At 35.9% G+C, this 16,221-nt stretch overlaps 1 protein-coding gene across 1 annotated transcript in view; it reads right to left on the bottom strand.

Annotated features, from left to right (window-relative positions):
* TRAPPC8 (trafficking protein particle complex 8) overlaps window positions 1–16,003 on the bottom strand; it is a gene marked incomplete at its 5' end in the record, with an annotated part of 49,300 nt that extends 33,297 nt beyond the window's left edge. The window contains 9 exons of the mRNA XM_009579652.1: window positions 870–970; window positions 2,303–2,453; window positions 3,801–3,916; window positions 5,476–5,723; window positions 7,151–7,238; window positions 8,383–8,536; window positions 8,924–9,098; window positions 10,087–10,176; window positions 15,809–16,003. Coding sequence (XP_009577947.1) covers window positions 870–970; window positions 2,303–2,453; window positions 3,801–3,916; window positions 5,476–5,723; window positions 7,151–7,238; window positions 8,383–8,536; window positions 8,924–9,098; window positions 10,087–10,176; window positions 15,809–16,003 — 1,318 coding nt within the window. The remainder of the gene's footprint in view (window positions 1–869; window positions 971–2,302; window positions 2,454–3,800; window positions 3,917–5,475; window positions 5,724–7,150; window positions 7,239–8,382; window positions 8,537–8,923; window positions 9,099–10,086; window positions 10,177–15,808) is intronic.
* Between the last annotated feature and the right edge of the window lie 218 nt (window positions 16,004–16,221).

The raw sequence follows: 16,221 nt of genomic DNA, 5'->3' as shown, positions 1-16,221 counted from the left end.
TCTCCCCCTGCTCCGGCATGGGATCCCTGCCAAGATACAGCTCTTCAAGAATTGCTCCAGCATGGGTCTTTTCCATGGGGTACAGTCCTTCAGAAACAGACTGTTCCAATGTGGATTCCCCACGGGTCACAGCTCCTGCCAGGAACCTGCTCTAGCATAGGCTCTCCACAGGCTGCAGCTTCCTTCAGGGCACATCTACCTGCTCTGGCATTGGGTCCTCCACAGGCTGCAGTGTGGATTCCTGGTCCACTGTGGTCCTCCACGGGCTACAGGAGGACAACCTGCTTCACCATGGTCTTCTCCATGGGCTGCAGGGAAGCACCTCATCCCCCCTCCTTCCTTGCTGACCTTGGTGTCTGCAGGACTGTTTCTCTCATTTTCTTACTCCTGCATAGCGACTTTTACCCTTTCTTAAGTATGTTATCACAGAGGTGCCACCAGCATTGCTGACAGGCTCAGCTTTGGGCAGCAGCAGGTCCATTTTCGGGCCGGGTGAAAACCAGCTCTGTGCAACACGGGGGCAGCTCCTGCTGTCTTCTCACAGAAGCCACCCCTGCAGCCACCCCACTACCAAAACCTTACCAGGTAAATCCAATACACAAATTTAATAAGCACTGTTAAGAACGGCACAGATCCCCTTCCATGTTATCCTAGATAAACTAACATAACTTACTCTTTAAAAAGTTACCATCATTCTGTGATCTTTTAGTCACCTGGCACTATCACTTTGCAGGGGAAGAAAGTTAAGCCACCAGGTCTTTCAACTTTCATTGGATCAGTATGAAAGTAAACAACGGTTTGGACGGTTGGACTCCATGATCTTAGAGGTCTTTTCCAACCTTAACGATTCTATGATTCAATGAACATACTTGCAGATATCTCGATAGGTCTGAATCGCTGTTTCCATATAATGAGCAGGATACGGTCTAGGAGCTCCAGGCTGAAGAAAAGCTGATACTGCTGCCATTTCCTAAAAGAGAAATTCAGTACTGTCACTGTAGTTTTTTCAACAAATTGTAAACCTCAAAATGCTGAGGAACATGTTTCAACAGCTACTAGTTCAAGATCTTCATCTAATCAGTTACTGGCATATAAAAATGTACCCAACACACTGTAACTGATAAAAGGTTTAATAAAATAGCCTATTTATGTCTCTGCTTAATTAATTAGACAGCAGCAAGAGAGTTATACACACTCACAGAAGTGTTTTCAGTTGATGGTACCCCCAACACTATGCAGAAGCATTGATTCAGTACTGCTTTACAAGTCCAAGAGATAATTTCCTATTGCAGGAACAATCTTTCTGATAAAGTAGCACTACCATCTATTTTATGATGGGGACTGTTTTCTGAGTTTTGCTTAAACGAATTTATTTTCTCAGATTCTAAAGAAACTCTAGTAAACATGCACTCTGAAATTTTACTTCTTTTCTTATGGGGTGAAGATAGGATACCACAGTTTTTCTGCAGTAAGTAAAGACTAAGACTTGTAGGTTGCAAAAATTCATAATTAAGATCTCTACAAACCATTCATTAAGAAATTAAGATAACTTTTCAGGTTATCCAAATGCAGAGCAACTGTCTGTATTGCAAAAATACACATTTATGTAAAAATTTTACATCAAGATGGGATAGTGTACAAGAATGCTTCCATAGCTCTACAACGTAAAGTTTCAAATTTTATCAAGTTAACCAGACTGAAGCCTACAAAACATAGCTTTAAAAATTGTTAAAACAAGTTTATTTTTCCCCAGTGTTCCCATTTATCTTGTTGAAAATTATTTTAGTAACATACACCTTCAATCTCAAGAGAAATTAACGAGTATGTGTTTACAGTGAAGTTCAGCAGTGACATACTCAAACTATATCCCTCAAGAGTCTTAAAAAAAAAATAGGTACAATACCATATTTATAGTGACATGATCTTGACTTCCTGGCAAATTAAGTATTTTGCCAAAGTCTAAGAGATACTATAAAATTATTTCACACCTGGTTTTGAGTTATCAGACTACAAGTTTAAAGATCCATTTTGCTGGAGGTTGCATTCTAGATATTCTCCTTTCCATATTTCACATTTTAAGAATTAACTCTTCAATTTTTATTCACACCTTTATTCTCTCCATAAAACAGCAGCCAATAGATTTGAGAACACTTTAGGATTTGCTAAAGATATGCAGAAAATTCGGCAAGACCCTTATGAATTTGGAGGTGGAGGGAAGAGATTGCATTTTGTTACCTTCAGACAAATATTAGAGATTATTAGGAAAAGTTCACAGAATGGTTATGTTACATGAAGTACCAACCAGTGCTCCAGCTGCATAAAGCATTGCCTGATCATTTAAGAAGTCTTTCTTTGCTGTATGGTAACAGCTATATGCAAGTTCATAGTGTTGCACCAAAAAGCACAAGTCTGCCATTTTCCGGATTTGAAGCTCTGGTGCTTCTGGTGGATACCTATAAATACAAATATTTAAATTCAAAGTCATAATTTTAATAAATAGAGCAAGACATGCTCTATAAAGTCATTCCCTCTCATCTTAATTTCTATTCACGAAGTAGGAATAAAACTGCATTGCTTCAGCCTTACCCAAACAACAGCTAAGAAAAGTGAAGTTACGTCCTTTCTGCCACATGTAACTTGGTTTCACACCCTACTTTCCAATTAATAAGTTTCACTGTTCCACTAACATTCAAAGAAAGCATTCCTCTTAGCCAAGAAATACTGGAAAAAAGTACGCAGCTATCACTGAAACTGTTCAGTAAGATTAACTGTTAGAGTTAAACAGAGCTGTATGAGAAGGAAAAAAAATAAGACTGACTGTTCACCTAGCTGTAGTTGTCATTTCTCCCCATTTCTACTGAAAGAAAAAACCCCACTAAGAAACTGTGCCTTATGCCAAAACACTGGGCAAGTTCCTGTCCTCTGCAAGCAGTCTAACTTTTGGTTAGTCAAATATATATGAATCACTGCAGTGAAGATCAAATACATATTCACAAACACTTGTTAGTCAAACTTCATAGGAAGCAAACCATGCTTACAAGTTCAATGTAGAAAGCCGAAGTTAACAACATTTTGATTATGAATCCAAAGACACACAACATATGAATTTAAAGCTATATGTAAGTGTCAAGGACATTAACTTTGGCTAGGTAATGTCCAAGAACTATTTAGACTTCTGTGGTTAATATTAGACAGTTGAAGAGTGCTTTTCATGATTACACATCCTCATTCATGGAGGGAAGTTACAAAGCATATAGAATGAATATTCTGGTAAAATTTAAAACCTGGTTTTAGCCTAAAATACAGATGCAAAAAGTATTAAAATTCCCCTTAATTTAGCTCTCAAACACACTTGCAAAAGCAATATACTTAATACTCAACTGCAGTAAATTACATAGTTACATAAACAAAAACACCTCTACATGGGGTTTGGCTTAAGTAAGAAAAGAAAAAGCTTTTAATTTTTTAAAAATCCCTTACAGCAGACCATAGCTTCTTTTTATTACTATTACTCTTAAAAATGTATGTTCTTTCTAACTTAGAAAGCTTCACTGTAAATATAGCAGGAAGATGGCTCTAAACAGTTGCTTTTATCCCCTTTTTCTTTAAGTTCTGCTACTGCTTTATTGTACACATTTAGGAATTGTACTTTTCATCATTTCTACAATTAAAGTCTTTTACAACATCGCTGATTTAGTTCACTTTGCAGAACAGCATCAAATAAACACAGGCTTTCCCTCCCCCAAAAAAACAGGTACATGTTCAGTTTAGATCTAAAGGCAAGGACTTAAATTACTTACAGCAGACCAGAAGTATTCTTCAGTTCATTTATGCTTTTCTCTGGAACCTTGCTGCCACTAAACCATTTTTTAGTAGCAGAAAACAGTGATCGACTCAAGCCTTTCCTGGATATTAACTGCAAAAAGACACTAAATTAGAGCGCTACATTGCAAGAGATATACTAACGTAAGTTAAACTAATATAAAAACCCAAGCTTTATTATTCCTAAATTCTGTTTTTTCCGTAAAACAGAAACAAATAAAAATAAAATAGCCAAGAGCACACTCCTCTATAATGAATCACTGACACTAAGAAGTTGCAATTCATGTATTTATTCTATTTCAGACAGCTGAGGTTCACTATTGTTGCTGTAAACTGCAGACATCTCAATCTTAAGAACTGAAACATTTGATATATCTGTTGGAAATCTAACAGAATATCTGATTTCTGGGATTAGTCCAACCTAAAATCTAGACTAAATACGTACTTCAAGTGAGAACATTCTCTCTGTCACCACCCACATAAAGCATTAACACATTGTGAACATCAATTTCAAGTGTCAAGTGTACAAGTCATACTTGCAAGCAAGGTTACACAACTTCATTCTTTTAGATAATTTCCACTAACAAGGAAACTTCCACATTGGAATTACCATTCCCAAGATCTAAGGCAAACTACATCTCTTTTTAAAGATAATTTTAAAAATCGTAACCAACTAGAAATGTATTACTACATTCCTAATGGTAAGGCTGTTTGGTACACTTTATGTATGCACTTTTTTTGTTTCTTCATAAAACTTTCCAAACATAAACATGGTCAGCATATACAAACTCCCAAAAGTCAATTCAGGGACAGAGTTCCTTACAACATCTGATAGTTAGTATCAAAACCCCTCATACTTAAAACTATAACCTGAATGGACAATTCAATCAAAACACAGAGTTAAGATAACAGACTGATATTTGGGTCCAATTCTAATGCTAAATACAGTAATTTGATTGTACTAATGTAAGTCAATCCATCTCTCCAGCTATTTAAAACCATATAAAAGTGAAACATTTACAAAAGAAAGGACCTCACTGTGATGAAAATAACTTTAATGCATGTCCTTGACTTAACATGGGCAGGATATTAACTATCACACTTCCAAAAAATCCTAGTTTGAGAGAAGAATATTCAGTTGCAAAAACTGCTGAGATCAAAACAGAATTGCATGATTTAGGGTGTCCGTGCATTTCTCCCCCTGTCAAGAAGTAGCAATTGAAGTATGCAGCTTTTTTGCAGACAATTATTGATGAAAATACATTTCTTAACTTTAGTTGTGCATTCTAATGTTGAAACACAAAAAATACATTTTGTTCCCCATGCCAGAATCATCCAGAAGCATGAAATATTAAGATTTTAGGAGCAAGGATAGATATCCTTGATAACAGTTCAGACAGGCTTTCACCAAGAAGCCACCTTGCACTGAAGCTCTGTTGATACAAATTGAGTTTTGTTTTTTTAAAAGACAAATAGAGCAAAAATTATAACTTTAGCTATTTCTCTTAAATTTACTTACAGTTTTCAATAAGATCATTGAATCAGTAGATGCAGAAGGAATTAATAATTTCAAAACAGATTTTTGGATAACTGGTTGTATACCCAACTGTTTTTTCTTATTATGGCACAAAGTGTTTTTAAAAGTAAACTAACCTGATCATTAAGTTGCCGAATTGTCTTCTCTATATGTGGCAAAAGTCCCCTAAATGTGAATTCCTGTATGAACTGTCTAATTCGATCGTGATCTGTGAGTGTTAAACAAGCACCATGAGGCGTTCCAGAATTTGATTTCTTTGAGTCTTGCAATGATGCAGCAGCCTTCATGTAATCAGGGCTATCCAAACCGCCACTGGGATGATCCAGTTGAAGGGGGTGAGTCTTAAAGTTATTTGACAGGCCATCTATTGAAAGATTGAAACAAAAACCCAAGTAAATGTAAAGTTACTTACACATTTCGGTTTTTAAATGTCATTTTTACTAACCTACTTTAGAGTTTTCCTTACTCAGAATTCTGTTAAGCAAAGCTATTGACCAATTATTCTGCACTACAGATGAATGCTGAGCAGACAGCAGCAGAGCACTACCTGAGTATTACATCACTCCTGAAATTCTTCAGAAAGCTCAGGGAATCTCAGAAACTACAACATGGCTAAATATGTACAGTTTTGGTTCTCAACTACAGTGCAAAGAATCCCCAAGTATGGTGACTAGTATCAACAACATTGAAAGAAAACTGTGAAAACATTAAAATCAAGTCAAATATTCATGAGAAGTTGGACGTGCAGCAATTACTACAATGGCTCCATTGGATCCATCCACTCTTTTATGTTTTAAGGTTAAAAAAACCAATCTCATTTTCCATGCCCTTCTGAGTAATTATGATGTGAAACAACCTCCTCCAAAGTCCTCTTAGTTCAGTAAGAAGGGCTGCTGACCACCACTGCATCTAGCTATCCGAACTAGACCGAGACACCATTTCGCTTTAAGACTTAAATAGTTATCTTATTTATTATTTCCTTTCCGTATAAGAAAATCAGCTTGCTTTACCTGGCCCTAGCTAGCACTGAGCAAAGCTGAGCTATGAAAGCAAATCCTTAATGGATTTTACTTATGAAATGTAAAGCTGGGTACATAAAGTTCAAACAGCAGCTTGCAGACTACATCCAGGCTGTAAGGCCCTAGAAAGCCGCTTTTTTAGGCAACTGCAGGCTCTCCCTACATACACTAGGTCTCCCCATGCTTTTCAAGTCAGGTATGAAGGATCTGGGCTGAGTCTGGCCAGAGTGTAGGGTACCTCCACTTCCTCCCTATTTGATGATGCTTCTCATCTATACAGCTGCCTTTAAAAAAAAAAGTTAAAAAGGCCATGCATTAATTTGCACTCAATTTCATTTACTGTCCTCTGCCATCCACGAGCTCAATTGCGAGGCAAGATCTTCCAGCCAACTTACTTTGTAAGTCACTACTCTGTCATTTCCAGATTGAAAACCAAAACAAGACAAAAAAACCCTCAGCTTCCAAGCTACACTAACTGGAACTTCTATTATGATGAAGATTAACCACTTAATCCTATGTTACCTTTTATTAATTGTCAGAGTTTGCAAACAATAAGCTTAATCTTACAAAAGATAAGCCCAGTACGTCAATAGCCATGTCATTAAAGATACATCTACCAATTACCACCAATCCAGGTTATATTATCTTTGAGCATTTAGAAAATAATTACTTTGAATTCCCTAACAAATCACTCAAGTGATTACTGTCCAAGACTTGAGACAGCTGTATGAATGCTATCACATCAATGTTTTGATGGAAGCTATAAAAATACCTTTAATTTCACTGTCTAAGCCATCTGATACCAAGTGATCAGTATTCTTGTTTGAAATGACAGTATAAGGAAAATCTTCATAGCAATCCTGCCAGAAAAAAAAAAAAGAAAAAAAAGAAGTCAGAATTAAGAATACTAGAGCACACACACAAAAGTCAGTCAACAGTAGTTGTTAACTTTAATGACAGTTAACTGAATTATTAAGAAAGCATGTTTGTTCATATATATTCATTTCTTAAGTAGTTTGTGAGGCTTTAAGAACCTGTCCTATTGTAAAGATGAAAGTTATATTCACCAAATTAAGCAAGTATCTTCTGGCTTGCTCAAACAGCTTCACTGCCAACTAAAGCAAGCAACTCCAACTCTTACACAGCAACGCGTACAGCAGTGAAAATATGCTCCCTAAAGCAATTCCTGAACAAGCTCATGCAAAAAAAAAAATCACCTATGTTGGACAGTTGACATGGGGCAGAAGAAAAAGATTAATTAGTTTATGGTGGAACATTACCCACTGGTCCTCTTAGCTTACAGACTATGAGATGTTTTGACTTTCCAGTGACAGCTTTGGTAAAGGTCTGACAGATTTGGTAAAGGACTGATTCCACAAACAAACCTTTTAATCAGATGCTGTTAAAACTGCAGGTCAGTCAAAAGCAAACTCAAGAAGGAATATTTTTAGTCCTGAAGCCAAAAATACAGACATTTATGGCAAACTGAACTGAGCTAACACACACTATCATTTGCCATCTTAGAAGATGACAGGCCAGACTGGACTGCTAGATGTTACCAGAAAAACCACACATACTCCCACAAAACAACACACCCACACTTAGTGAAGTACAGAAGACCTGGAAAAAAAAAAAGAAGAATTCTAAGAGTGAAGAAAATTAATCAAAATGAAGGTAGAAAGTTACTATGAATAGGACACTTCTGAAGTTACTTGCTCTTGTCAGCACATAAAGCACAAGTCTTCAGTACTCCTGTCAGTCTATTTCAGACAGTCTAGTATTTCAGTGCTCCTTACCATCAATTTAAGTAGCACAGAGGACAGTTCTTTGAGAGAGGATTCATCTTATGTCCTTACAAAAAGTCATAGCTATGTTAGAAGCATCATGACTGCCTATTAACCCATTCTGTAGAAACACATACATAATACTAAGGCAAAATTTAACACAACTAAAACGGGCTTTCATATATGCACCTTATAAATTGTTTTTACAATACTATAATACCTGGTTCTGGATAGTGTTTTTCTGAAGGTACTGACTCCAAGGATCTGGTATCTGTTCATCTGTTCCTCTATTAGACACCCGAGAATTTATTTTCAGCAAATAGCAACCCTGAGTTCCATACCTCTGCTTCATCTCTTCATAAATGGAGTCAGCTCTGAAAAAATAAAACAACATTTTCCCTGTCTTGATATCAAACCAATTCTATTCTAAGTGTGTACTGCAACAAGCTATTTTAGACCATTAGCATAGGGATTAAAGGGAAAATCCTATTTTTAAAGCAGTCCTTTCTGCAAGAGTGAGAATCTTTGAGAATTAGTTCAGTGAGCTAGCAAAGAAAGCATCTACCTCAAGAAGCTAGAACTGATTCTTTCATTTTATATGAACACAAGTAGATCTAAAAATAATACTTAAGAAAATCTGCCTTAATAATAGTCAGCATACTAGTTAATGGATCCTGTTGTATGTCTAATCTCAACAGAATTTATAAACGCAAACAATTCAAAGAGTTCATCCGTAAGTTCACTGGAGGCAGAAGACCCACCTTTGCTCTTCTCCTGTGCTTACATCATGCAGTAACACATAGTATTTGAGTGTGTTCGGTATAAACCACTTGGGATATAAGTAATCACTACTATGCTGAATTCGATGTTGTTCTTGAGACAGCTTCAGAAATTGTTCCACAGGTTCTGGTTCGCTAGAAGAAACTACAAGCATACCTAAATTCATGTTAAGGACATTTACCAAAAGAACCCAGGAACAACCACTGATCATATAATAAAATAGGAAGTGTATAAAAATAAAATAGATGAGTACAACGTCTAAGCCTGTGAAACATACTACCACAAAAGTATGTACAATTAAAATTTGGCCTTAGTCTTGATAAAAAACACTATTTAAACAGTCAGTTAACTAACATCTGTAACATGAGATGAAACAGGAGTTTGCTCCAATTCTGACACTGAATCCAAGTTTAAGCCGATATGTAATAGTTACTAGTTCATTTAAGATTTTAGATACAGACCAACTGTTCACATATGAAACACATAACTAAAGTACACTGGGGGTGAATTTCAGTTATCAACTTCCAAGGAGAGTTGGGACTTTAAGGTATCACCTGAGCAACGATAACAGCCAGTATTCATAAACACAGCAACATCTTCTGAGTAAAAAGCAGAAGTGTTCAGATTTTTACTGCAATGCGGCTACACAATCATTAATAAGGAACATCCTGCTCTGCTACATCTATTCACCAAATCAATGACATTAATTCAGAGAAGCCAGAAAGCAAGTTGTGCTTTAAATGTTACTAAAATTCAGAAGTCAAAGGCCAGAATCAATATTTTGCAAAGTTAATTCTGCACAAATGGTTCTCTCTAATGGCTACTAACATACCTGTTCCACCATACTGAAATGATAAAGTACAGCAAAGAGTTAGGAACAGAGTAGGTGTTATGAAACCTGCAGCATTGTAATTATTGTAAAGCTAAACACCAGCTGCATCATGAAACAGTGCATATTTTTATTTTCCCTGTAGACCCCTGACCCCCTTATGACATTAGTCTGTATAGTTAGACATATTAAAAAAAGATATATTTCAAATCATAATGGCAAAAAGTTATTGCAAAATTTCAGTCTCCTATATTACATTTCTGCAGCCAGCTGTAACAGCCTTCACTAGAGAGGTCTGCAACACTCAAAGGATACATGCAACATAGTGGTTTAAGAATTCATGATCTGATGCAGGCATGGACTGAAGAAAGCATTCTCTGTAAGACTCAAACCAAGGAGTAGTAGCTGGAATACACAATAAGATAGGACAAATTGGAATATTCAGTGAAACTTCTGTTTACTCATTTATGAAAAGGGAATATGAAAGACTACACCTAAAAGTGAAGCTTGCAAACTCTGACAAGGTTTGCATGGCAGGGGAAAGAAGGAGGAACAGTCTAAGGAGAAAGCATCTAAAATACATACAAGTAGGAGAAGCAGTTACACTTCGAATCAAATCCTGTGAAACTGAAGAGTACCTTAAGCACCAACTTCCTCAATATTGTAGGCTCACATGAATTCAGTCCTTGTTAGAGTAACTACTCCTTACCACCCCTTTAAACAGACACACGTACACACGTGGGAAAGAAAAAACAAATTAAAAAAACAAAAAATCTTCTAACAGTCATTGAATTTGCCTTGGCTAGGGATGTAAGAATTGACCGAGAAGCAAAATTAATTTTTGAGTATGTAGAGGAACTAAGGATTACCACGTTTGTCAAAAGCTTTTTAGAAGTATTGTGACTTGGCTTGACACTAGTCCCCTTCTGCCCTGCTAAAATAAACAGTTCAGCTGTCAGCTGGCAAAGCAGAGATCCAAAAAAGCTAAAAGCTCAGATCCGAGTTGTGCCATTAATGCCTTATAATGCTAACCTGCCACATTCAAATGCCCTTTTACAATAGGGATTTCATTTTTCTAAGAGCAACAAATCAAGGGAAACCAAGTATGTCTGGGACATCCAAACAACATATGAACTCAAAAATCTTGTTTGTTTCTTTCCACTCCAACTATCAGTCGAGCAGTGAAGTATTATTTCTTCTTTCAAGCCTGTTTTATGCTATCTCAATTCTGCAACTCCTTCCCTTGAGTGGAAAAAAGAGCAAAATCAGTCCACTTCCAATAACTTGATTTCACACTGAAGTTAACTGGAATCCAGTATAAACTCACCTGCAAACTAGAAAACAATAACTAGTACAGAAAAAAATGCATTAATAAGAATTCCTGAAGGGATTTTCTTTATATAGCCCCAAGAAAAACACATTCCTTGATTTAACTCATAAGAATTTCTAATGCTTTGTAAACTTCCCCTGCCCCTCCTCCCAAAAAAAAAAAAAAACACCACCTTGATTTCTTAGCTGACTTTAAGAAACTGAGTTTCATTTTTATGTTGGAATTATCTTCTAGTGTATTAAGTTAAAGCATTTTGTTTAATTCTACATTGTCAGGCCATCTTACATCAGCTTCATCCACACAGAAGTCAGATATAGTCACACTTCATAACTGAACTCAGTCTAGCAGTCAGCACATGTCACATAAAAAAGATCCATAGGAGGCAAACTTCTAGCTTTTGATTATAGCCTTTCTAGCAACTGCTCTCTGAGCACTCGTCTAGGTTATAAAAAGCTCTCAGCTTTACTAAGTCCTACATGTAAATATGCCAACTATTTAAATTGAAGAAAACACAGCTTGTTATTAAAAACAAACAATGAGAAAGTAACTTATATGCATATTTTTCACAAGTATAACAAAGCCTTGTAGTAACTCAGGTTCAAACCAAACAATGCTAAACTACTTAAGGCAGAAATTTCAACCACATTTTAGTTTCAAGCTCTGTTTTCAGTTTTCCGTCTCTGTTTTACAGCTGAACCATGGCAAAATTTTTTTTTTTTTTAAATCCGACACAGCTACAAACAGGGAAGTACCACTTTGGTTTGTGGGGTGGGTTCCCCCGACCCCCCCTTCTCATTCAGCCTATTAAGAACCTTGGAAGTGGCTACAAAGGCAACCAGATTCCCTCTACGCAACCACAACATACCTTAACAGTATTCACTCAAGAGCATTTACAGGGCTGTAATCATTTATAGTAGATACTTAAAATAATAAACATGCACCACATTCAAAACAAAAATATTTGAAAAAATTTTCACAGATGTAACATTTCATAACACATGTTAATAGCAGTGCATAGCAATACTGTGTCATTTAGGTACACAGACCTGCATGTTTTGCATGTTTCCAGTAACATTTCCAGTATACTAAACAAGCAGAACTGAAGTTCAGGCAAACTTGTTATTGCATTTAGAAATTGATAAGAAAAAAACTGGTAAGTAATATTCATACATAACAGCTTAAGAATGAGAAGTCTACTTCATGAAGTTTTGTACTTTTTAGCTACCTGACTGACCAAGACGAATTTCACAGATACTGGTACTCTAGCACGTTCAGAAAGAAAGGCATTTAGCAGCATCTGAACAGACACTATTGAAAGGATAGCTATTACTAACCGAAGCCATAAACTTTATTAATATCTAAAACTGAAAAACATCAAAATCTGGCTCTTACAGACCACAATACAAAGCTTCACTGTAAGTTGAGAGGTCAATAACCAATGCGCTTTGGTAGCGCTAAGTCTTATAAACTAGGTGAAAATTTATTAGAAAGATGATTTTTTTTTTTTAAAGAGTTATACTCCAGAAGAACGTCAATATAGCAGAGGCATATGTGCTCTACGTATAGTCAGCACTGTAGTTCCAATTTGAAAAGCGCTACTATCCCCTGAGAAGGAAGTTCTATAGAGAAGCAGAAAGTATTTACATTTGAAATACAGAACAGTGACAGTATAAAGTTCCATAGGATCAAACAAGACAGTGCTTTTACAGCATCAGGTCATTTCCCACCACCACTCTGCATTATTGACTGTATTGAAAGACCAAATGATTTAGATTAACAGGAGTAGAAATGTGACTAAAAGAAAAATTAAACAACCACCACCAACAATTTTTCATTTAGGGGGGTAAAAATGGAGGAACACACATCTACGCCAAGAAAAGTGCTAAACAGTTGTAGCAGATGGTAAGGAAAGGTGGACGGGGCACATGGAAAAGGAATAAAGGGCAATTTGGCAAATTGGCACCAACCACAAAAAATACCTGAATAAAACGTGGATGTGTTCAGTTCCATCAGTGTCTCTTTCCAATTACTGTACCAAGGAACACTAGCTTTAACTGAGCGATCTGATAGAAAAAACATGATATTATTATACTAAAAAGGGTCAGGTGCAAACACACTATTGGTTTTTACGCTCTGGTAGCATGAAGTAGAAAATCTATACCATGCAGGCCCATCAGGGACTGAAGACGTTTGATTCCAGCTAATCTTAATCATGAACACTTCAAGTTCCTCAACATTTGACAGTGTACTTTAGAATTCAATACTAATTTCTGGCTCAGCCCAAATTCTGGGCTTCAGTAAAAATGGAAATCTATGAAGTAGTAAGAATTAAGTTATATTTAGATATAATTTCTATTTTTCTAGTTGGAAGATACTATAAATATAAGACATTAACTTCTGAGATTTCTCAGCATGTAGTACTACAGTTGAAGTAACTGATGATGTTAGCTGCTGAAAGTGGTTGCCCCAACATTCTGCCTTATGTCCATTGTACTGCTGCATGCCAGCATTAGCATCATACAGTACTGAACAAACATAGCCAGGGAAGTGATCCAGCTGAAAACTTATCTGAGAGAAGAAAAAACTTTAAGTGTGATCACTTTTCCTCACTCTCCACATGCACCAGTACATGGGAGAAGCAGGCATGGCTGTACATAAGCACCCTTTCAGCAATCAACCAGGTCTCTCAGTACAAGATGATTATGGAACTATGAGACTATTAAACAACAAGTGTAACAAAAAAGGATTACAAACAATTAAACCAATTCACCACGGCAGTTCCAGAACTCTTCTAAAAAAAAGAGCAGGATCATGATCCCAGTGCTGGAAACACTCATACATGAGCTTCTTAAACAACGTTTGTGTCTTCTTTCAAAATAGACTCCACTTGATCATCATTAAAGATTAAGGAAATATGTTTTAATACTGCTATCCTTGAAAACTAATTCACCAAAAGAAAAAGAGCAAATTAAAGAACAGATTAGAGATTTCACATTTCCATGCCAAAAGATTATGTTTCATTGCCAGGAATGAATGCTTCCATTGGTTTTCAATAAAATGCTCTAACAAAGTTGAAAAAAATAAGTTTCTTATAAATACTCATAGTTTTCTATGTAGAAAATGAACTCTACCTGACAAGCTAGGGACTTCCTCACATCCTCCTACAACGTAATGGGATCCAAGTTTCATCATCAAGAACACTGTGCCAGTATTTTGTGCTAAAGCCCTAAAACGGGTACCACAAAACTACAAAGTTGTTACATGATTTTGTCCTTCTGTATGATCTTAAACAGCTTATACATCTCTCCTTCTGTCAAATAAGCATATAGCCAGTCTGAATGGAAATAAGAATTTAATTACTGAGAGACAGAAGATAGTCAAGTATGATAATTTGTACATCTGAGGCTCCAGCAGCAAATAAGGAAAAAAGAGAGTTATTTCATTCTACAACTACAAAGCATGGCTCGATATAGCCACTATTTTTCTTCTCTTCTTCCAATACCTCACTTCTAAACCGAAATCATTAGAAATGTTATGGAAAGTCTCTTCACTGAAACCATTCTGCCTTCTTAGGGTCTTCCAATCTCTAGACTTGAAACAGACCTTTCCTCAAAAAAAAAAAGGCAATTCACCACTTTCACAGATAAACAAGGCCATGGAAACTGAAAAAGGGTGCAGTTTCCAATAGCTCTCAAAAACTAGAATTTCCAGGCTCAAGTCTTCTCCTTTACTATCAATATTTCATGTCAAGTTAAGGATGTGGCTTGTAAATTAGGTATCAAAGATATAGAATTATGCAATTTTTCATCATCAACATAAAAAAATCAACCTACTACAATATCAGTTACTAATCCTCATGAAACTTCATCAGTCTTTTGCTATAGCAGAGCCAGATTCCTCACTGCATGCTGAACTTTAAGTACAATAAATTACTCATGTTTAAATAGGGCAATGCATACGTGCTTTGAATTAAGTATGTACTCAAAGGCTTTAATGGATTAGGGTCTTAATTGGGAGGAGTTTAATCTTCTCAGCTCTCAAGATCAGGTCTCATTCAGTATTATTCACAATGCCTTATCTCTTGGAGTTCTGAAAAAAACATTTTTAGAATATTCTAGCCATTTTGACAGTGAAATATGAAGCACTGAGTTTCATGGCAAAAAAACAAGACAAGGAATCACACACCTTTCCTCAAAACCTTTTTTCCTTAAGCTTTTTACGACAACTTTACAACCTATGCATTAAGCAATAAGTAAAAAGAAAAACAAAAGAAGCCACAAGGACTAACTTCAACATAAATTTGTACATTAGTACCAACATTATAAATAAGTTCTGATATTTATTCAGCCCAATGTAAGAAGTCAGTATATCAGTTTTGTAACAAGAAAACCTCTCATCTGATGAGCTATTAACACAACAAAAGCATGAGTATTTTCTATATTAAAATATGATGATTTAACACAAGTTCAGAAGAATTACAACATCAGGAAATATTAAATTAAGAATTATTAACTAAGTTCAACTACTCTTTTAGCATTATATAAAACCAAAACTATTTGATAAATCTGAAGTTTCAGTAAAAACAATGACTCAAAACTGATCAACTCTCAGAGTAATTTTAATACATGCCATGAAGTTGAAATCAAGGTTAGAAACCTTACAGTAAATTCCAGTTTAAGTTACAAAAAATACATTATCATTACATACCACTAATGTTGAGATCATAATCTCCAGCTGTGATCACATTAGCTACTAGTCCTTCAGCAGGCTGACTGACAGACACAACATCATTCAAAAGTTTTCGAATGGCACCGGGCTGAGGTGGGTGAGTAATAATGTTGTTGACAGCAATCTTCAAATTTTTAATTATGTGAAGCTGATTATTAGGATCTCTCATGTGAACTAAAAAAGAAAAAAATAGGCTTGTTTGAGGAGTAAAACAAAGAATTAAAATAGTTACCATAAATTAGTATTTCTCCAACAGATTTTTTTTTTTTAAAAACCTCTCCATCATCAATTTTAGATCACAGTCCATAATACTTGAGTATCAAAAATGAAGTAATTTTTCATTCTTGCCTTCCCCCCACTCCATGTTCAACATTGGGCTCATCTAGGCAGAC

This window comes from Fulmarus glacialis, unplaced genomic scaffold (assembly GCF_000690835.1).
Source record: "Fulmarus glacialis isolate BGI_N327 unplaced genomic scaffold, ASM69083v1 scaffold7676, whole genome shotgun sequence".
Classification (NCBI taxonomy): Eukaryota; Metazoa; Chordata; class Aves; order Procellariiformes; family Procellariidae; genus Fulmarus; species Fulmarus glacialis.
Note: the sequence above shows the minus strand (reverse complement) of the source record. Positions and strands in the feature narration are given on the sequence as shown.